Genomic DNA, 16,363 nt, shown 5'->3' on the forward strand with positions numbered 1-16,363 from the left:
ATGCATGAGCCCACGTTGAGGTGGTGGTGTCACCACTGCCGAGTCGCTAGCGATACGCCCCCGGCGGGGCTCAACCGTTCACGTATATATATATATATATATATATATATATACATGATATTCGTTTCTTCCCCCTTCAGCATGTACTTTCCGTAGCCCATCAAGGTGCTTTGCCACGGCTTTTGTACGGAATTCGCCTACTGTCCATGCCGATCGCTTACCCCTTATTTGATTTGATAAGTCTCGGCCCCGCATCTCTCGCAAATATTCGCGTGCTGAAGGAGCTCGTTGTTGCAACGGCAGTCGGTCTTTATAACTCCGAGATTCTATACTTGCTTACTTAGTGCCGTTGCCTTATGTGCGTTCTGCACATCTAATATTCAGGTAAATGAGAATCAGAGAGGCGGAGATAGACAGCAACTCAAATGAATTTGCAGCAGCTGTTCAGATGTTCCACGAAACTCTGTGATGAGAGGTTTTCGTTGGGCGTTTCCGACCGCTTCTGTCTTTTGAGGAAAGAGAGTTGCGCAAACTACCACGATCCATTTTTCCACGTTACATCGAGACGCAGCTGCACGTAGTTAATCTTACGCCGGCTACGGGTGGATTTTTTTTTTTTGTACGGCCTTAAACCCTTTGAATGCAGAAAACTGACGATAGTGTGACATTCTCATGATACACTCAAAGTATGTGGGAAGCAACACTCCGAGGAGGGACAGGGAAAACATGATCTGCATCTCTCTTTCGACATCTCCGTTGCTAATGCGGCAATCCCTGTTAATTTCCAACCGTGAACAGGAATTTAGCACTGACATATACATGGAAATAGTGCCCACTTGAGAGAAAAGCGAAAACGTTTTAAAGGCAAATTCACTCTACCCAAGCCCTCTCACCACAGCGGAAATACGAGCACCCATCCATGCAAATTGTGCGACTGCGCCTTTTATTACTGCGTTCCCCGTGTCTTCCCTGTCGCCCCCGGTTTGCACAGCAACCAACTGATTCTAACCGAAGGATGGGCATGTCCCGCAACAAAACGGGACGCAAACAACTAGGGGGAAAAATATAAATAAATATGTATATATATGCATTTGTATTTATGTGAAGCAATATGGCTAGCACCGCCCCTCGGGGAAAGCTTTGACGGTTGCGGTGGAGTAATGCTATTCTGTTTGCATTTTTTCATTTGTTAGGGAGGGGGGTTCCTTTCTACTTCGGCCGTTCACCTCCTGTATGGAGCTTGTTCTTTTCCCGGGACGTGGCCTTCAGCGCCGCTCTGCATAGCCGCAGCTCTCCTTCCACTTCCCGCAGTCTGCGTTCCAGTGCTGCGCAGGGCTCTGAGGGCCCAACGGATGCGGCACCGACGGAGAGGAGAAATTCCTCCGTCGCGTCCTTTTCCAAATCAAAGAAGTGTCGGTCCATTTTTTGTGCGACGTCGTCGTCGACCGGATACAGTGGTGGAAGCGGCGCCGCTACCGCCCCGAACAGGTCCTTGGGAAGGCAGTCGCCCCAATCTCCAGCGAACTGGCGGAGATGCTGCTGTAGCGAACGATGTTCATCTTCTAGTGGCGCCAATAACCGGTGGATGGCGCGCCGCATAACTATCCGGCGCTCCATCAATCTCTGTGCAACCTCCAACCCTTTCGGCAGTTGATGCAAATTATTCTCTTTCTGCACAACGTGGCAGTGCACAGCATCGCAGTATCGAGAACATGCCGACTGTTTTCGCCCGATCTTCGTTATATCAGTCAAAATCATACGCACCGCGTCGACCCTTCGCTTTACCTCCAGCATCAACGCAGATACGGCTGAGCAGCCATCGGCTTGCTCAGTTGTTTTGTAACTGTGCCAAGCCGACGTTGTCTGAATACTGTTTCCAAGTTCAACTTCCTTGCTAATGGCGTCCAAAACACTCGGTGCCATCGTCTGCGCTTCTTTAAGGTACCTTAACGCTCGTTGAAGCTTCACTTCTCCCTGTTCAACGGCGGTCTCAATTTCACTGGCATCTACAAGGGCTATCAATGAAAAATCGGGGTCATTAAAAACCTTTATGTCTTTTATTTTTTCTAAGGCATGGCTTATGCCCTCTTTCGCCGCATGGAAGCGCGGGGCCGTCTCGTTAACTTTCTTCACGCATAAATCCATCTGCCGTTCCATTTGTTCTCGATGGAGTTTCAGCGGCACAGCAAGCGCTGCAATCGCCTGTTTGAGGTTGAGCCAGCGCTCCTCTTCCATGTCCACCTTGGACTTTGTACGATGAGAGTGTTCCTTAGTCGAGGAGTATTGTTCCAGTAGGGCTTCGCTCAATAAAAGCGGAGTGAAGACCAGAAGTTTTTGTTTGTCCGCTATTGCTTCGTTGGGTCGCAACGGCCGCAGCGACGTGTAGTCAAAGCATTCTATGTACTTCCACCCTTCCGATGAGGGGTGACAATCTGCCATCGATGCGGACCTGCAATTGCGTATAAGAAGCACCAGATCCGATACGAATACCTTCTGGGAGCGCAACACAGGGATCGAGGATAGTTGACAGGTGGTGTGGGGTGTTGTCTCTTCCTGATACACCGTCATTGGAAGGCTATGCCCCGTGGAAGCGAGAACCAGCTGCACCGTGATGGCCATGCACCTCCTTTCCCCCCTGTCTTCTGAAAAGTATCAACAATACGAGGAAAATATATGTGCAAACCTCCGCGTGGGGCGCCAGCAGAAAAAATGGCACACCGACCCCCCCCTTCCGTTTCCGCGCCTCTGGTTGACCGCTTTGCCTCACCTAAACCCTCCACGGGTTCAGCGTTAATCGGTACGAATCCGAAGACCTGAGAATCTTTCCTACCCGCCTGAAGGGATCAAATTGTGTGAAGAATCAACTTAACTACACTGGAAGAAGGAGTGAAGAAGGAGGGCAAATCAATACAAGGCTAAGTTGGATAAGAAAGGGATTAAATTGGGGTTAGGGCAAGAGAGGGAGGGGGAGGGGAAACAGCAAAACAGGGGAGGCAACCCGCCCACTCGTCCTGACTAGGCGAGAACGCGCATTTTGTCGGGTTGAATGCCAGTTGGCCATTGAAGAAGGGGATATCGTAGCGAACTAAACGCACATGCACGTAAAGGTTAGCGTAGCAGCTTGGAAATGGGGGAGGGGAAATAAATCAAATGACCGTCGCTACACGATTATTACCGCTTTGCCGTTTACACGCCGGCAACGCTCGCTGATGTACACGGTACTGCCCGCATACCGAGGAGGCACGCAGCGAGAGGGGAGAAAAAATAACTATGAACGCAACGGGTAACAAAAAAAAAACGACATCGAACTAACAAGAGTACGCCGGGGTTTCCAGCTAAGAGACATATCAAAGAAGGGGGAGCGAGGGGTTTCAAAGCAAGCTCGCATGCCTCCAGCATGGTGCAATAAATTTAGTCTCGCGTCGGTAGTCAAAGAACTGAGCAAGCATGCTGCGTACGCTGACTTCCACCCAGACATCGGTGGAATTTATCAACTGACGTGCCGTAAACATCAAATTCCTCGAGATGGGGCAAAGAGCTATGAAGCCGCTCCACATTCGTGATTCGGCTACACTTCGTAAGCGCTAGAGTTTCCAGCTGGATGCAATTTGATAAGCCAGCGATACCCTTGTCCGTAACATTTGTTTTTTCTAAATGGAGTTCCCGAAGAAAGGGTAGCTTTCCTAGACAGTTGACGTTGGTAACGTAACGACACTCACTCAAGTTCAACTTCCTTAACGCGTAACATTTGGAAAGACCTTTAATACCTTCTGTTGTTACACTTGTTCTCGAAAGGTCGATATCCTCCAGTGACTGCAGTGCGCTCAAGCAATTCACGTCCGTTATATCAGCGCATTCAGTCATTTGGAGCTTTCTCAAATTCACACACGAGGCGATGTGAGTCATGAACTCACCCGTCACTCTTATGTTTCTCAGCAGGAGTTCTCTGAGGTTGGGCAATTGGGAAAGAGCACTAAGTTCGGTGACGGAATGACAGTGTTGCATGTCGAGGTGCTGCAAAGAGCGGCACGATGCCAGAAGACTGCGAATGCCGGCGTTGGAAATAGTGCTCTTCCTCAGTGACAGTTCCTGCAGGTACGGCAATCGCACCTCGCCCACCGTCCCCAATCGCTTCGACTCATTTAGGGTCACTCTTCTCAAGGAAGGAGCGCCAGTCAACCCACCGATATCCGTCAAATTCATTTGGTCAGCAACAACTTGCTGCAAATTGGGGAGTGGCCGCAGAAACTCGAGGTGTGTGATTAAACAGCACTCGCTCACGTCAACGTACTCTAGCGACACACACTTCGGGAGGGAGGAGATTCCCTCGTTTGTCACGTTGGTACCCGCAAGGTCCAGCGTCTTCAAATTCCTCAGCCCCTCCAAGCACTTCACGTCCGTCAGTAGGTGGCAGTAGCGGAAAGACAAAAATTCAAGTTTTTTGCACGCTACCACTTGGCAGACGTTTGCGTCCATAATTCCCGTCCTTTCTGTGTCAAGTTTCACTAACTCCCGCAGTGTCTCCAAGAAGTGCAAATCTTTCACGGAACTACAATCTTTTAACAACAAGAACGTAAGCCCCTCACACCGTCCAATGGGGTCCAGATTCTGCTCTCCAATATCCGTTCCACTTAGGTCCAAGTGCTTCAGCAAACGCAACTCACTAAGAAACGAAACTTCCACTACATCCCTACAGTAGGCGACATTCAGCTCCACAAGATAACGACACGCTCTCAGCGACTCGAGCCAGCGACTCCTCACGTTTGTGTGCGAGAGATCCAACGTGCGCAGGCAGGTTAGCGCAGCCAGCCACCGCACATCCGATACGCGGCGGCAGCAGGAAAGTTTCAGTTGCTGGAGCTGCCTGCAATGAACGAAAGAGGCGCAACCTGCGTCCCCTACCCAGTTATCCCTCAGATCAAGTTCAACCAAACTTCCAAGGCTCGAAATAAACTCGACGGCGGTGGGACGATTAAAGACAGAAAATCGCAGGACCTCCAAGTCGCGTAGCTTTCGTAGACCCTGAACACCCTCTTCAGGTATCCTGTTGCGCGAAACTATTAGCGTTCGCAAGTTCCGCAACGACCCAAGACAGTTCAGACTCCTCAGTTTCATACAGTTGTCAAGCATCACATATTGCAGTGAAAAACACTTGCTAATTGGCGGTAACCCTTCGTCGGTTATGGTACAATTTAATACAGATAGATGTGTCAGCCGCTGTAAAGCAGCAAAACACTCCAATGAGACCAAACCGCAACACGAATCCACTACAACTCGTTCCAAATTTGTGCATTCGCAAAAGTACGACATGATTTGATTACTGAGCGGTGTTGCGAACAAGGTGAGGCTTCGTAGGCACCTTAAAACCCCCAAACTTGTTACACCGGATAGATAAAACGTTCTCGCATCTCGCCTGTTCGTTGCACGGCTGTTGAGAATGGACGTCACACTGCACAGGCTCGCCTCTGACTCACTAAAGCAGTTGCGTACTGTTAGTGACTCAAGATCACGGGCCATAGAAACGATGTGCATCATTTCATTTGTTACCGCAGACTTGAGTATTACCATCTTCTTAATGTTCAGTGCCTTTTTGAGTCGGATTATAAGAGGCATGTTCTCCTTTCCTGCGTGATCGACCACAAGTGATGTGAACGGGTAGCGTTTGTACCACCACAACCCAAATACCGCAGACTGGAGACTTTGCTTGTTACTTGCGGCCAACTCCAATTCTTCCGGGGCTACAAAACGCACATCATCACATTTCTTTACGTCATTGTTTTTATGGATGACACGAAGTCCACCAATTGCGCATCCGGTCTCTTCCACCGCCCGTCGCGCTGTGGGGCTGACCGCCAAAAGGGCGAGCGGAGCACATCCTCGTCTGTACGACACAATAACCGTGAGTAACTGCGCTGGTGGTGTGTTGGGAAAGCGCGCTCGCCTGAAGTTAACAGCGATGGGATCAGCCATTACACCAACTTTTTACTGTGCTGGGGTCAGTGCCCAACAACGTTCAAGTACAGACAAAGATCCTCCCTGAGTGGAAAACTAAAAACCTGATTCGTCCCCTTCCTTGCCCTATCGCTATTATTGTTTAACGGCAGCTGTCGAAGGAGTGCAAAAAGGGAAAGCGTAAAAAAAAAATTCGCATAGCAACTTGCCCCCTGGATAACTCAACAGCGACAAAGCTTTACTTCGGTTAGCGGCATGCTGCGCAGCGCCAACAACTTGACCTGGAAGCCACGGGAAGTGATGAACAAATGAAGCGGCTGAGGGGAATTATGCAAAGCTCACAAGGTTACGCGGACCTCAGCGAGCCCAAGAAACTTAACACCTCCTCAAGCGCCGTTGCCTCAAACAACCCCTGATCGTACAAGGGACACTGCTTCAGCGTCCGGGTGCCGCTCGCATCATCTTCAATCGTTCGTAGTGCGGCGGACACTGACGGAGGGCAAAAGGAAACAGACTTTTGCCCTGGGCCGAAAAGTGTAACGGCCATAATAAAGAGCAGCAAATTCTCCACAATGGACATTAGCTGATGCAGAAACACAGCAACACGGGGGAGAAAGCGAAGATACTGGGGTTGAAAGTCCGTGACGGAAAGTCGACTCACGCTCGCGCAACGTCTAAACAGGGACCGCACGGTGTGGCACATCTTTTCACGAAATGTGGGAGCCTTCTTGATACTTTCTTGCAAGTAGCTCCCCAGAAGTTCGTCTGGAAGCACCCGGGCCGCGGAGGACGGGTCGTCTGTCAAAGGAATATGTGTTGTCTCGACTAACATTACCCTTGCAGTGCCGCCACTCCCTACGGCACCGTAGCCCTTCAGGTACTCGTACCAGTACATCAAATCCGTTGCACTCTCAATATTGTGGTGGTCATATACAAATATCACGCCGTGGAAAGTCATTAAACTAAGGGGGAAATGGCCGCTGCGACCAAAATTACGGTTGCCTCCAACTTCCACGAACGCAATGTGGCGCTCATTGTCGCTTACGTGGGTCGAGGAACCGAATTTATTTTCCCGGTGTGTGCTGATCACCTCCACGTTGAAGCCAACGGTATGCCCCCGTGCACGCAGAGGACCTTCTCTCCTCTCTACCGTGGATCGGTGCAGCCGCTGAAGAAACAACGTTTTCCCAACTCCCGTATGCCCAACTACCAGGACACGCAGTAAGTCAGGCGAATCCGCAGCGCCCATGCTCAGTCGAACCTAACACGATAAACGTGTGGTATTGGGGGTAATGCGTCTCCTTTCTGTCTCAACCTTTACCTTACACCTTCCCTACGCTCCAACACACCACAGCCTTCGGACAGTCCTAGAAGATTGTTATGGAGGTGGAGGCAAGTAGGGTAATTCCCGAAACAGGGTAATAACAAAGCACTCCCAAATTAGTGTATTGAAATGACGGTGAAGATATTAGCATGTGGGCGCGTTCCCTTTCTTACCGCAACAGCTTCGCACGTGAAGTGAACCTTTCGGGTTCCAGTGCTTTGCTACTCGAATTTACTCCTTCGTGCGCCACACCTTAGCACTCTTGTCGCTTTCCGCCGTAATCAATCGCGATCCGGAGGCGTCGAATGCAAGGCCGTTAATTCCGCCCTCCCCTGGTAGAGTACCAGGTACGGACCGCGTTTTTGTCGCCTGGTACGGCCCCTGCTGTGGATGTGACCAGTCAAAGAACAAAAGCCTTCCTTCTTGGCTTCCCACCGCCAGCACATTCCGCGGGCTGACGCTACAACAACTCCAACGCTGCGGTTCCTGCTCCTTCTCCTTCTTCGTTTCCTTGCCGTTATCCAGTGTGGAGGCGTTGAAAAGAAACTCCCCCGTTGGTAGTGACCATACGCGAATGTTGTCAGCTCCACACGAAACTAATACTCTCTGCCGACTCAGTGCCAGCCCACGTACAGGTTTCTTGTGCCTTGTGAGTCGGGTGAAGGCGCGACCTGAAGCTATGTCCCACAGATAAACCATTCCGTCACTACCTCCAGATATCGCTTGCGGATCCTCCTGCTGAACAGCAAGGGACATTACACTGTCGCTGTGGCCTAACAGTAGGTGGACGCAGGAGCGTGTACGGACATCCCACACCCGCACGGTCTTATCCCGGCCACCGCTAAGCACAATATCAAGCGATGGGTGTGTGCTTACACAGTGAACGGAGCCTTTGTGGCCGTGGAAATCGCGTATGATTTCGTTGCGTTCAAGGTCCCAACACTTCACCGAGTGATCATCACTACCAGTAAACATGTACGGTGACAATGTGCTGAGCGAGAGGGCTCTGACACCTTCCTTATGCCCAGTAAGGTTGAGCTTAAGCGCACCGGTGGTCAGATCCCAGACTTTAACTACGCCATCCCCGCCTCCTGTAGCGAACCACGAATTGCTAGGATCTACTGCAGCACCCCACACCCAGCCTCGGTGGCCTACCAACACTTTGGCCATCTTCCACGAGGGTGGAGCCGTATACGGCTCGAAGGAAGGGCCAGCGGCACCAACGATGCGCTCACCTAGAGATGAAGCACGAGCCTTCAGAACGCTTGGGTCAACCGAGACAACAGCAGTGTGGTCAGACCTTGACCGCTTTTGTGCTGCAGTTCGTTCCGGAGGCTCCCCTTGCAGCTTGGACTCCTGAAATACGACAACGGCACGACCATCTTTTCGCTCCACATCCTTTTCTGGACACGCCGCGACGTGCGGATACTCGGAATGGAGCAGCACGTCACGGCGCAACCGCCACGCAACATCCGTTTCCTGTGGAACACGGAGCTGGGGAGTACCACGCATCTCGCGTCCAAGCTGCGCATTCTCCTTTATTAGGGATGCCAGCTCACATTTCATGTCTGCCGCACGGCACTCTTACCACCCCAACCGTCACTTGGATTCTTACCTTCCTATGTTACACGAGTAAAAACAATCAAGACGAAAAGGGACTTGAAACGAAAGGAAGTAAACGGGGTGCCGGCATCAAACTAAAAATAGAAACAGAGTGGAGGAACATGTACTTGTAGTGCACGGTGAATGCGTGGGGATGGTGACGGGAATGACTAACGGCCACCGAAAATAGTTTTACTAGAGACTTCGGGTGGTCTCTGCTCGAATAGCAGAGGCGCTAACATCCGAGCGTATGCTGGGAAAGACGCGTTATGTGAAATTGAGAATTTCCGACGAGCTTCGTTGCGCATCGACAGCTTTTCTTTACCCTTTCCCTTCCTCCTCCTCCTCCTCCACTGCCGGGGAATCCTCGCGGACAGCTTCAAGTGCTGTGGCAGGGTCAGTGTCGGGGACATTTATCTCTCGCCAGGTGGTTTTACGCACCTTCAGTTCATCAGCTAGGCCACTGAGTGCTGTGTTTCTAAACAACTGCATCAGCAGTGTTTTGGTGAAGTTGACAGGAGTGTATCCATCGCTTACCATAGTCGCATAAACTTGGAGCGCGGCATTCAACTCGGACGCCACCGCACATGCATTAATCACAGTGTTGTACGTGACCTCGTTGGGGCGAACGCGGGTCGGGTCGCGCATCTCGTTGAGCAAATCCACCGCAGGTTTCCAAACACCCCCCCGCCTGCACCCGTCCATTGCAGCGGTGTATGTGAAGACATTTGGCGCTACAAAAAGTTCCTCGCAATCGCGAAGTATTTTTATCGCTCGTTCCCATTCGCCGGAACGAGCACACGCGTTAACAAGAGCTGTCATGGTTTGCACGTTGGGTGGTACATCTGCCAACCTCATATGGGCGAACATGCGGAGCGCAACGTCTGCTTTCTCGGCGCTGGCGCAGGCATTAATCACAGCCGTGTACGTGTAGACGTTGGGTTTCACTTCGTTCTTCGTCATCTGGTCAAAAATGGACATGGCTGCTTCCCATTTCCCAGCACGACCGCAAGCACTAATTACAGTTGTATAATGAAAGACATTGCTCTGCACGATGTTGGCCTGCTGCAATTGTAAAAAGGTGCTAATCGCTGCTTCCCAATTCCCCGCCTTAGAGAGTGCCACTAATTCATCAGTAAGCCAGCGCGACGCCCAACCTGCTACGCGAGCCTGTGAAAGCATTGCCATGACACGGCGCTGGGGTGAACAAAATGTCTGCGATGGCAACCGAAAACAAAGAAAGCACCTACGCGCGGCTTTGCTGTACACAACAGAAATTAGTGATACCCGCACTTTTTCCAGTACCGTTGGGTCAGTTCGGGCTGTGGTGATACAGGACTCCGCCGGGCTCAATGAAAGGTATAAAATTGGCAGCCGTTCAGTTTCGGTGGTAGACGACGACAGCAAACAGGATGAGCAAAAGTAACCAGAAAGTGAGAAAGAGGAGGAACAGTTGGTTGTGAAGTAAGTGAGACCGATGAATAGCATCACACAAGAACAATAATTAAAACACACACACACACACACACACAAAGAAAAACAGATTTTGGACGGTTTGTGGGGGCACAGCAACACAGACTGAACTCACGATTATCGTGGCTGTTCTCTGCCCTCATTGATGTGGCGTGGGACCTGCGGTTTCCCATGGCGATGCCGGCCACCTCAACGTGGTGCCAGGGTCCATTACCCCGTTTCATCGGGGGAAGCCAAGAGCCAGCAGCCTTCCTCTCCTTTGGAACATTTCTTTGCTCCGGCTACGGCATCATACAGCACAGGGATCAGCAGCGTCTTGCTGGGACACCGTTTTTGACTTGTCGGTCCCTGGGCACGTACCAGCGTGTCATCAGCAGTATCACCTGCTGCACTCTCATTGAATTTAAAAATATCGTCACCAGGGGCCCCGCGTTCGTTGGTGGTGGCACCTCGCAGATGCCGGTTCTCGCTTCCCATCAAGCGCCTCGATAACCTCCTGCTGAGTAAATAAATCTGTGTGACGATTACCCTCTCGCTCTTCCACCTCGCTGTTACATCCCTGTGAAGCTGTGGCGGAACTCAAGCAGCGCGTGCGCGATGCGCGTCCGCTTGACAGGTTAAACGGCTTAATGACAGTTGGGCCCCGCGCACTTGAAGAAGACAAGCGACCAAGGTTTTCGTACCTCGCCCGCAAGTCGTCTCGTTGCCGTTTTGCCTCAGCTTGGCGCTGCAGATAGGCGGTTACCCCGGAGACGCGAGCCTCCACTCTATATTCTTTTTGCCTCTCTGGCGACACTTCCCTTTGGCGCCGTTGCTGATACCCGTCTGTACACGTCTTCGGCCTGAATGTACAAGCAAAGAGTTCTTCCATTGCCAGTCGTTGCTTGCGTTCGCGTAACTGTGCTTGCCGCTCTTCCACAGCACGCTTCTGTCGCTGATAAAACTCCTCAGCCTCTTCGGGCCCTACAGTCCGTGCATTGCTGTTTTTATTCTTCGCCTTTTCTTCCCTTTCCTCATTTCCCTCGTCGTATGATCCGAATATATTGACATCTGATGCACACCGCCTCCGCTGCGTAGATGCTGCCAAACGCTTCACGACATCCGGCTCACGCCTGGAGTGTGCGATAACATATGCTGTTCCAGGTGCAAGTTGTGGACGAAAGGAACAACCATCATCCTTATCAAGACGGTCTTTGCATTTCTTGGATTCTTTACCAACTCCGTAGCCGCCGAGGTAAAGGCGTTCTACTTGTTCCTCAATCATTGCTGGGTCAATGCGCGGAATTTCGGCAGCCTTTCTATCATTCTCTTCGAGGGCCAATGCAAGTCGTCGCTGGTGCTCCTCCCGCACTTGCTGGTACAACTCCTGTCGGCGAACGAAATTCTGCTCGAAGAGGGCCCTGTGTTGCCCATGGTAAATCCAGTCGTTGGTTAACGGGCTCGTGGTCGGTTTGCCGGATCCACTGAACTCTCGTTTTTGTTGCCGCACAACCTCTTCTTGCCGTCGTCGCTGTCTATGTAACCCTTCGGCGTAGAGCAGTGCTCCACGATCCTTGGCGTTGTACTGAGCCCTTCGCTCACGGTCGATCGCGTCTGACGTACTGCACACCTTTGGGCGAAATGGATGTTGCTCCAGAAGGGCCTTTTGGGCAAGCGCCCGTTCCTTTTCGCGCTCTATGATTAAATGTTGCGAACGGTAGGCAATATCCCTCTCTTCCTTCTTTGGGGCGTTGTTTCGCTCCCTCCGAGGAAGCAAACCGTTGCGCATTTCCTTCAGTTCCTCTCGCCGACGCTCCTCTTGAAGCAAACGACGGCTCTCCTCTATGGTCTTGCCGTAGTGAAGGAGTCTTTCCTCCACCGGAACGTTAAGCGAGCGCACGTTAAGCGCACTCTTCGGCTCCCCCGCTGCGTTGACACGAGGCTTAAAGGCATCCCGTAGCGCTTCTTCCTCCTTGAGTTCCTTCTCTGCCTTTAGTTGAGCAATTCGAGCGTCCCGTTTCTTCGCCCTCTCGGTAAGTCGCATGAACACCTGTGTCCGTCGATCTGACTCAGGTTGGGGTGCCCCTGCTGACGCACTGCGGGTGTGCCCATCCGAGGAAATCACACGAGGTTTAAAGGTGCATTCCTTTTCTATTTCAGCGCGGAGTATACGCTCCCGTTCATGTCGCTTGATAGCGCGAAGCCGCTCTTCGACGACGTGGCGTTCCCACGAACCTAACGGATAGCGAGCCAAAGCTGCAATCTCACCGAAAGGTTTAGTCTTCGCCGCTGGTACGGGTGATTCACCACCCGTAGATGACCTACTCGAGCTCCCGCTCAATGATCGCGTGAATAAAACCGAAATCGCTGTGGCATCTTCCACGTAGTACTCAACAGTGCCGTCAGATTCGGCGTCTGTCATGTTTTCCTTATTGCTCCACACAACCACCCGCGAGGAGGTGAGGGCCGCTTACACATTTATGAGAGAAAAAATGTGGGAAGTTTACACATTGCACCGGAAAAGGCGGCCAAAAAACAGGGAAACACTCTCGTTGCTTTAAAAGGCACGCACCTCAGAAGTGATGAACCCACTTTGAGGGCACAACTAGATGCTTAGGGACAAGCCAATAGCGACAAAAAATGGAGCGGAGTGTTAGTTGCCCAGATACATGAAGGACAAAACGAATCAAAACCTCCTCTCTTTAAACATCGAAATACATCGGGGAGCCCCTTGGAAACATTCTTCACCTTGTTTTTCTTCCTTGCCTTCGGTACTTTTTATAAGTTGTTTTGCATGCAGTAAAAATACATAGGTTCCTTACGAAGCTTTCACTGAGGAAGCGGCTTGAGCAAAAGATGATACCTGTAGGACCGATTTTCTCTTCTTTTCATCCTCAGCTGCTTTAATTCGGTTGTTCTTCTCAGTCTCGGTGCGGAATTCGTCTTCATCAGCAAGAAACTGAAGAATGGCGGCCACATGCTCGCTTTCTGCTGCTTTCAACACGCGACGAAGTTCATCACACGTGTCGTTGAAATACGACACGGTGACACGATTGCATCCTGTGTGATCCCTCACGCCCTCTAGGACAGTTCCTACTTCCTCGTCGGACGGCTTGTATTGCACGTTGTGGGCAAGCATGAGAAGCAATGGAACCTTAATCACACCGACGGACCTCCGCAGCACGTCAAATTCCTTGCGAATGCAAGGGTTCCAAACGGCTTCCTGGAGGGTGGGGAAGCCTCCGCCTGCAAGGCGTGCAGGGGTAATAGGGATGTCGTAGTGCTTGAGCATCGCAAGAGAATCTTCACCGCGGCCCTCTGCCATTAGCTTTTCGACATGCTCTTTTCGCGCTGCGCACCCCTCAGGAGTGAACAATGGGTTCTCAGGGTCGCAGACGACACCATGAAGTATGACGCGTGTGATAGAACTCTTGTGGGCACTATTTTCGAGCAGCTCAAACACCAACTGAGTTCCTGTGCTTGTTGCGAATAGTGCCACTTCATTCATACAGTGGTCCCTCAACAAAATACCAATGAGGTCATCCACATCTTCGGCATCATGTGCGTGGTCCTGTGGACCGGAGCCGATCTTCCCGCTTGGCACCTCAACTTGAACGAAGGCCCAATCCCCCTGGAGTTCCTCAGCAAGGTTGGTGAAGTAGTCAAAGCTTAATAAGGACTCAGTCTGTCCTCCTACCCACAAAACGCACCGACGGGCGTCCATATTCATCATGAAAACGGGTATCTTACAGTAGGGATCTTTGTAGTAGGTAAACAAGTGGCCCTGAACGGGCTCGGGCCGGGACCGGTACATAGTAGCTTGTGAAGGAAGGATAATAATATAATCGATACAAACCGAATGTAACGAGTTTTGTCACCTTCCTGTTTCCTGTGCGTCTGAGTGAATGGCACCTAGAAGGACGGCCACAAAAGTGAACGAGAGCCGAGTGCCCAACATGCAGTGTGGGGGAGAGGAGAAAAGAGGAAGAATTAGGTAACAGGCAGTCGAAAAAGAACACAAGGTGGAATTGTTGTTACAGCCATATAGACAATGCACAAAGAGGTACAAAAAAAAAAAAAGAAGATCGCATACCCGCACACATAAAATATCCTAAGAGGTACGTGTAGGAAATGGCCCTCCCTCCAAGAACTCTCCTCTCTTTGTAACGAAGTGACAGCATCGACGGAGATGCAGTTCATATGCCTTGTCACATAACTCCGGGAGCAGCTCCAGGCTCAACCGCCCCCCTCTGCAGTAGGACCTGCAGGTCTTCCGGCATTTCAGGCGTAACCTCTTTCACAAATTGCAACACACGACTCGCCATCGCCTTGTAAACAAAGTCATCTTCGCAGCCGAGACGCCTCAAATAACGATTAGCCCTCTCGATTTCCATTAAACTCATTGAGCGGGCCATTGGCGCTATATGTGAACCGAGCACTCGCACCATGGTAGGTGGGCATTGACCTGTGATGCTGAGGCCCATGAGCATCGGTTCCAGCAGAGTCCAGTCTTTGAAACCATAGCGAAAGCCCGTCTCCGCCGCTTGAGCGTAATACTCCGGGTCCGCGTAACCAAGGTTCGCCAGCCCCCGAGTGGCATTAGCGAGCGCATCGGGGCCCATCAAATCCAGGCGGAGCCGAGCCTGCTTTCCGAACAGCTGTACAAGTGGATGCTCTCGTGCTGGTGGGTAAAGGCCCAATATATCGAGAATGTCTCCTAATTGATTCGCTGTAAGAATGCGCGTACACTCGACAGCGCGATCCATGAGGACCTTCATGAGGTGATCGGATGCATGAGGGACGGTGCTGCAGATGTCCATAATAGGTGCGATGTTACGCGGGTCCATTTTCGCTGCGTAACGTATCACACAAGACGCCATGGTGCCAAACATTGTGTCACTGAGAAGTCGAAGTCGCTGGAGCGCGATAAAAGCCATCACCAGATCCTTTTCAGAGAGGTCTGTCGCAACTTCCACCAGCGCATCTGCGTAGATATCAATGTGTTCACGCTGCTTGTAGTCCATTGTTGAAAAACAAACCATATAATTTGTCAACGTTACGGCATCCATGTTTTCCACATGCTGCAGGCCACACTCCACTATTTTTCGGAAGGTATTCACAAACTTGGGCCCTAATGTGTTAAGAGCGTGTAAAACGTTAATGTAATCCTCTGGCTGGAATTCCCCCATCCTCTCCTCTACAACTTGCATCATGCGGTAAAGTATATTATGCGATATTCCCGGGCAGTAGGCGAGGCTTACAGCAGCTGACGATATGTCAAGTGCACTTAAGTCGTCGTTATATTCCATAATCCGTTTGGCTAATTTACCCACGAAATCGGCATTTGTAGACTTTAGCCTCGCCAACTCTGTTACCGTGAGAGACAGCTGTGTCGGACTAAATTCGTCTAATATAGGAAACATCAATTTTAAAACTTCGTTAATCTTTCGCTCATCTCGCTGCTTCGTGATGTTCATGTTGCGAAGCACTAGTATAAGTGACTCGGGGGAAATGGCGTCCTCCTCCGGCACAGACACTTCCTTCGGCATGCTGTTGATGCCCACCTTGCGGAAGGTATCAGCGATAAGGTTCGCCTGAAACGGGGAGATAACCGTCTGATCCGAGCGTCGGAAGGCGTCATGAAGCCCACGCATGAAGTCCGGATCCTGAAGCATGCCCAGCGTGTCCATGTTGTACGCGGTGGTGCAAATTTGATATACATCCTGAGCCGTGAATTCCACAAGATTCAGCTTGCATCGCTCAAATATGAGGTGTAGTGCGGAGGGGCGTGCCACTACTACTGTCGCGAGCGCGGCCGAAGCTGTGCTCGAGAGAACGTTGAGCATTGTGCCCACAGTGAACACAAGTTTCCACTCTAGCGTGACTTTAGCCTATGGAACTGTGGTAATAAATCAATAAACAGCCGAGTACATTTGCCACCGCAACGCCGGTCAAGAAAGAAAGAGGGTAAAAACAATTTTGCACACACAGCGCATCAAAATACCACTGCGGAGCCAATACAAACAGGAGACA

At 51.1% G+C, this 16,363-nt stretch overlaps 8 protein-coding genes across 8 annotated transcripts; all 8 read right to left on the minus strand.

The window, feature by feature from the left end:
* Positions 1–1,209: 1,209 nt before the first annotated feature.
* On the minus strand, positions 1,210–2,619 carry TEOVI_000740600 (uncharacterized protein; the record flags this gene model as incomplete). The annotated part of the gene is made up of 1 exon (XM_067223122.1): positions 1,210–2,619. The coding sequence occupies one exon, from the start codon at positions 2,617–2,619 to the stop codon at positions 1,210–1,212; it is 1,410 nt and encodes a 469-aa protein (XP_067079223.1).
* Positions 2,620–3,429: 810 nt separating this feature from the next.
* Positions 3,430–5,970, minus strand: TEOVI_000740700 (Leucine rich repeats (6 copies)/Leucine Rich repeat, putative; the record flags this gene model as incomplete). The annotated part of the gene is made up of 1 exon (XM_067223123.1): positions 3,430–5,970. The coding sequence occupies one exon, from the start codon at positions 5,968–5,970 to the stop codon at positions 3,430–3,432; it is 2,541 nt and encodes an 846-aa protein (XP_067079224.1).
* Positions 5,971–6,298: 328 nt separating this feature from the next.
* On the minus strand, positions 6,299–7,201 carry TEOVI_000740800 (Miro-like protein, putative; the record flags this gene model as incomplete). The annotated part of the gene is made up of 1 exon (XM_067223124.1): positions 6,299–7,201. The coding sequence occupies one exon, from the start codon at positions 7,199–7,201 to the stop codon at positions 6,299–6,301; it is 903 nt and encodes a 300-aa protein (XP_067079225.1).
* A 306-nt stretch (positions 7,202–7,507) lies between these two features.
* On the minus strand, positions 7,508–8,842 carry TEOVI_000740900 (putative WD40 repeat protein; the record flags this gene model as incomplete). The annotated part of the gene is made up of 1 exon (XM_067223125.1): positions 7,508–8,842. One exon carries the CDS (start codon positions 8,840–8,842, stop codon positions 7,508–7,510), a length of 1,335 nt encoding a protein of 444 aa, XP_067079226.1.
* Positions 8,843–9,199: 357 nt separating this feature from the next.
* TEOVI_000741000 (pentatricopeptide repeat domain containing protein, putative) lies at positions 9,200–10,366 on the minus strand (the record flags this gene model as incomplete). Its single annotated transcript, XM_067223126.1, has 1 exon — positions 9,200–10,366. The coding sequence occupies one exon, from the start codon at positions 10,364–10,366 to the stop codon at positions 9,200–9,202; it is 1,167 nt and encodes a 388-aa protein (XP_067079227.1).
* A 400-nt stretch (positions 10,367–10,766) lies between these two features.
* TEOVI_000741100 (uncharacterized protein) lies at positions 10,767–12,752 on the minus strand (the record flags this gene model as incomplete). Its single annotated transcript, XM_067223127.1, has 1 exon — positions 10,767–12,752. The coding sequence occupies one exon, from the start codon at positions 12,750–12,752 to the stop codon at positions 10,767–10,769; it is 1,986 nt and encodes a 661-aa protein (XP_067079228.1).
* A 396-nt stretch (positions 12,753–13,148) lies between these two features.
* Positions 13,149–14,144, minus strand: TEOVI_000741200 (paraflagellar rod component, putative; the record flags this gene model as incomplete). Its single annotated transcript, XM_067223128.1, has 1 exon — positions 13,149–14,144. The coding sequence occupies one exon, from the start codon at positions 14,142–14,144 to the stop codon at positions 13,149–13,151; it is 996 nt and encodes a 331-aa protein (XP_067079229.1).
* A 394-nt stretch (positions 14,145–14,538) lies between these two features.
* On the minus strand, positions 14,539–16,176 carry TEOVI_000741300 (mitochondrial RNA binding complex 1 subunit; the record flags this gene model as incomplete). Its single annotated transcript, XM_067223129.1, has 1 exon — positions 14,539–16,176. One exon carries the CDS (start codon positions 16,174–16,176, stop codon positions 14,539–14,541), a length of 1,638 nt encoding a protein of 545 aa, XP_067079230.1.
* Between the last annotated feature and the right edge of the window lie 187 nt (positions 16,177–16,363).

The sequence above is a fragment of the Trypanosoma equiperdum genome (assembly GCF_001457755.1).
Source record: "Trypanosoma equiperdum strain OVI genome assembly, contig: ctg_1776, whole genome shotgun sequence".
NCBI classification, from domain to species: domain Eukaryota; phylum Euglenozoa; class Kinetoplastea; order Trypanosomatida; family Trypanosomatidae; genus Trypanosoma; species Trypanosoma equiperdum.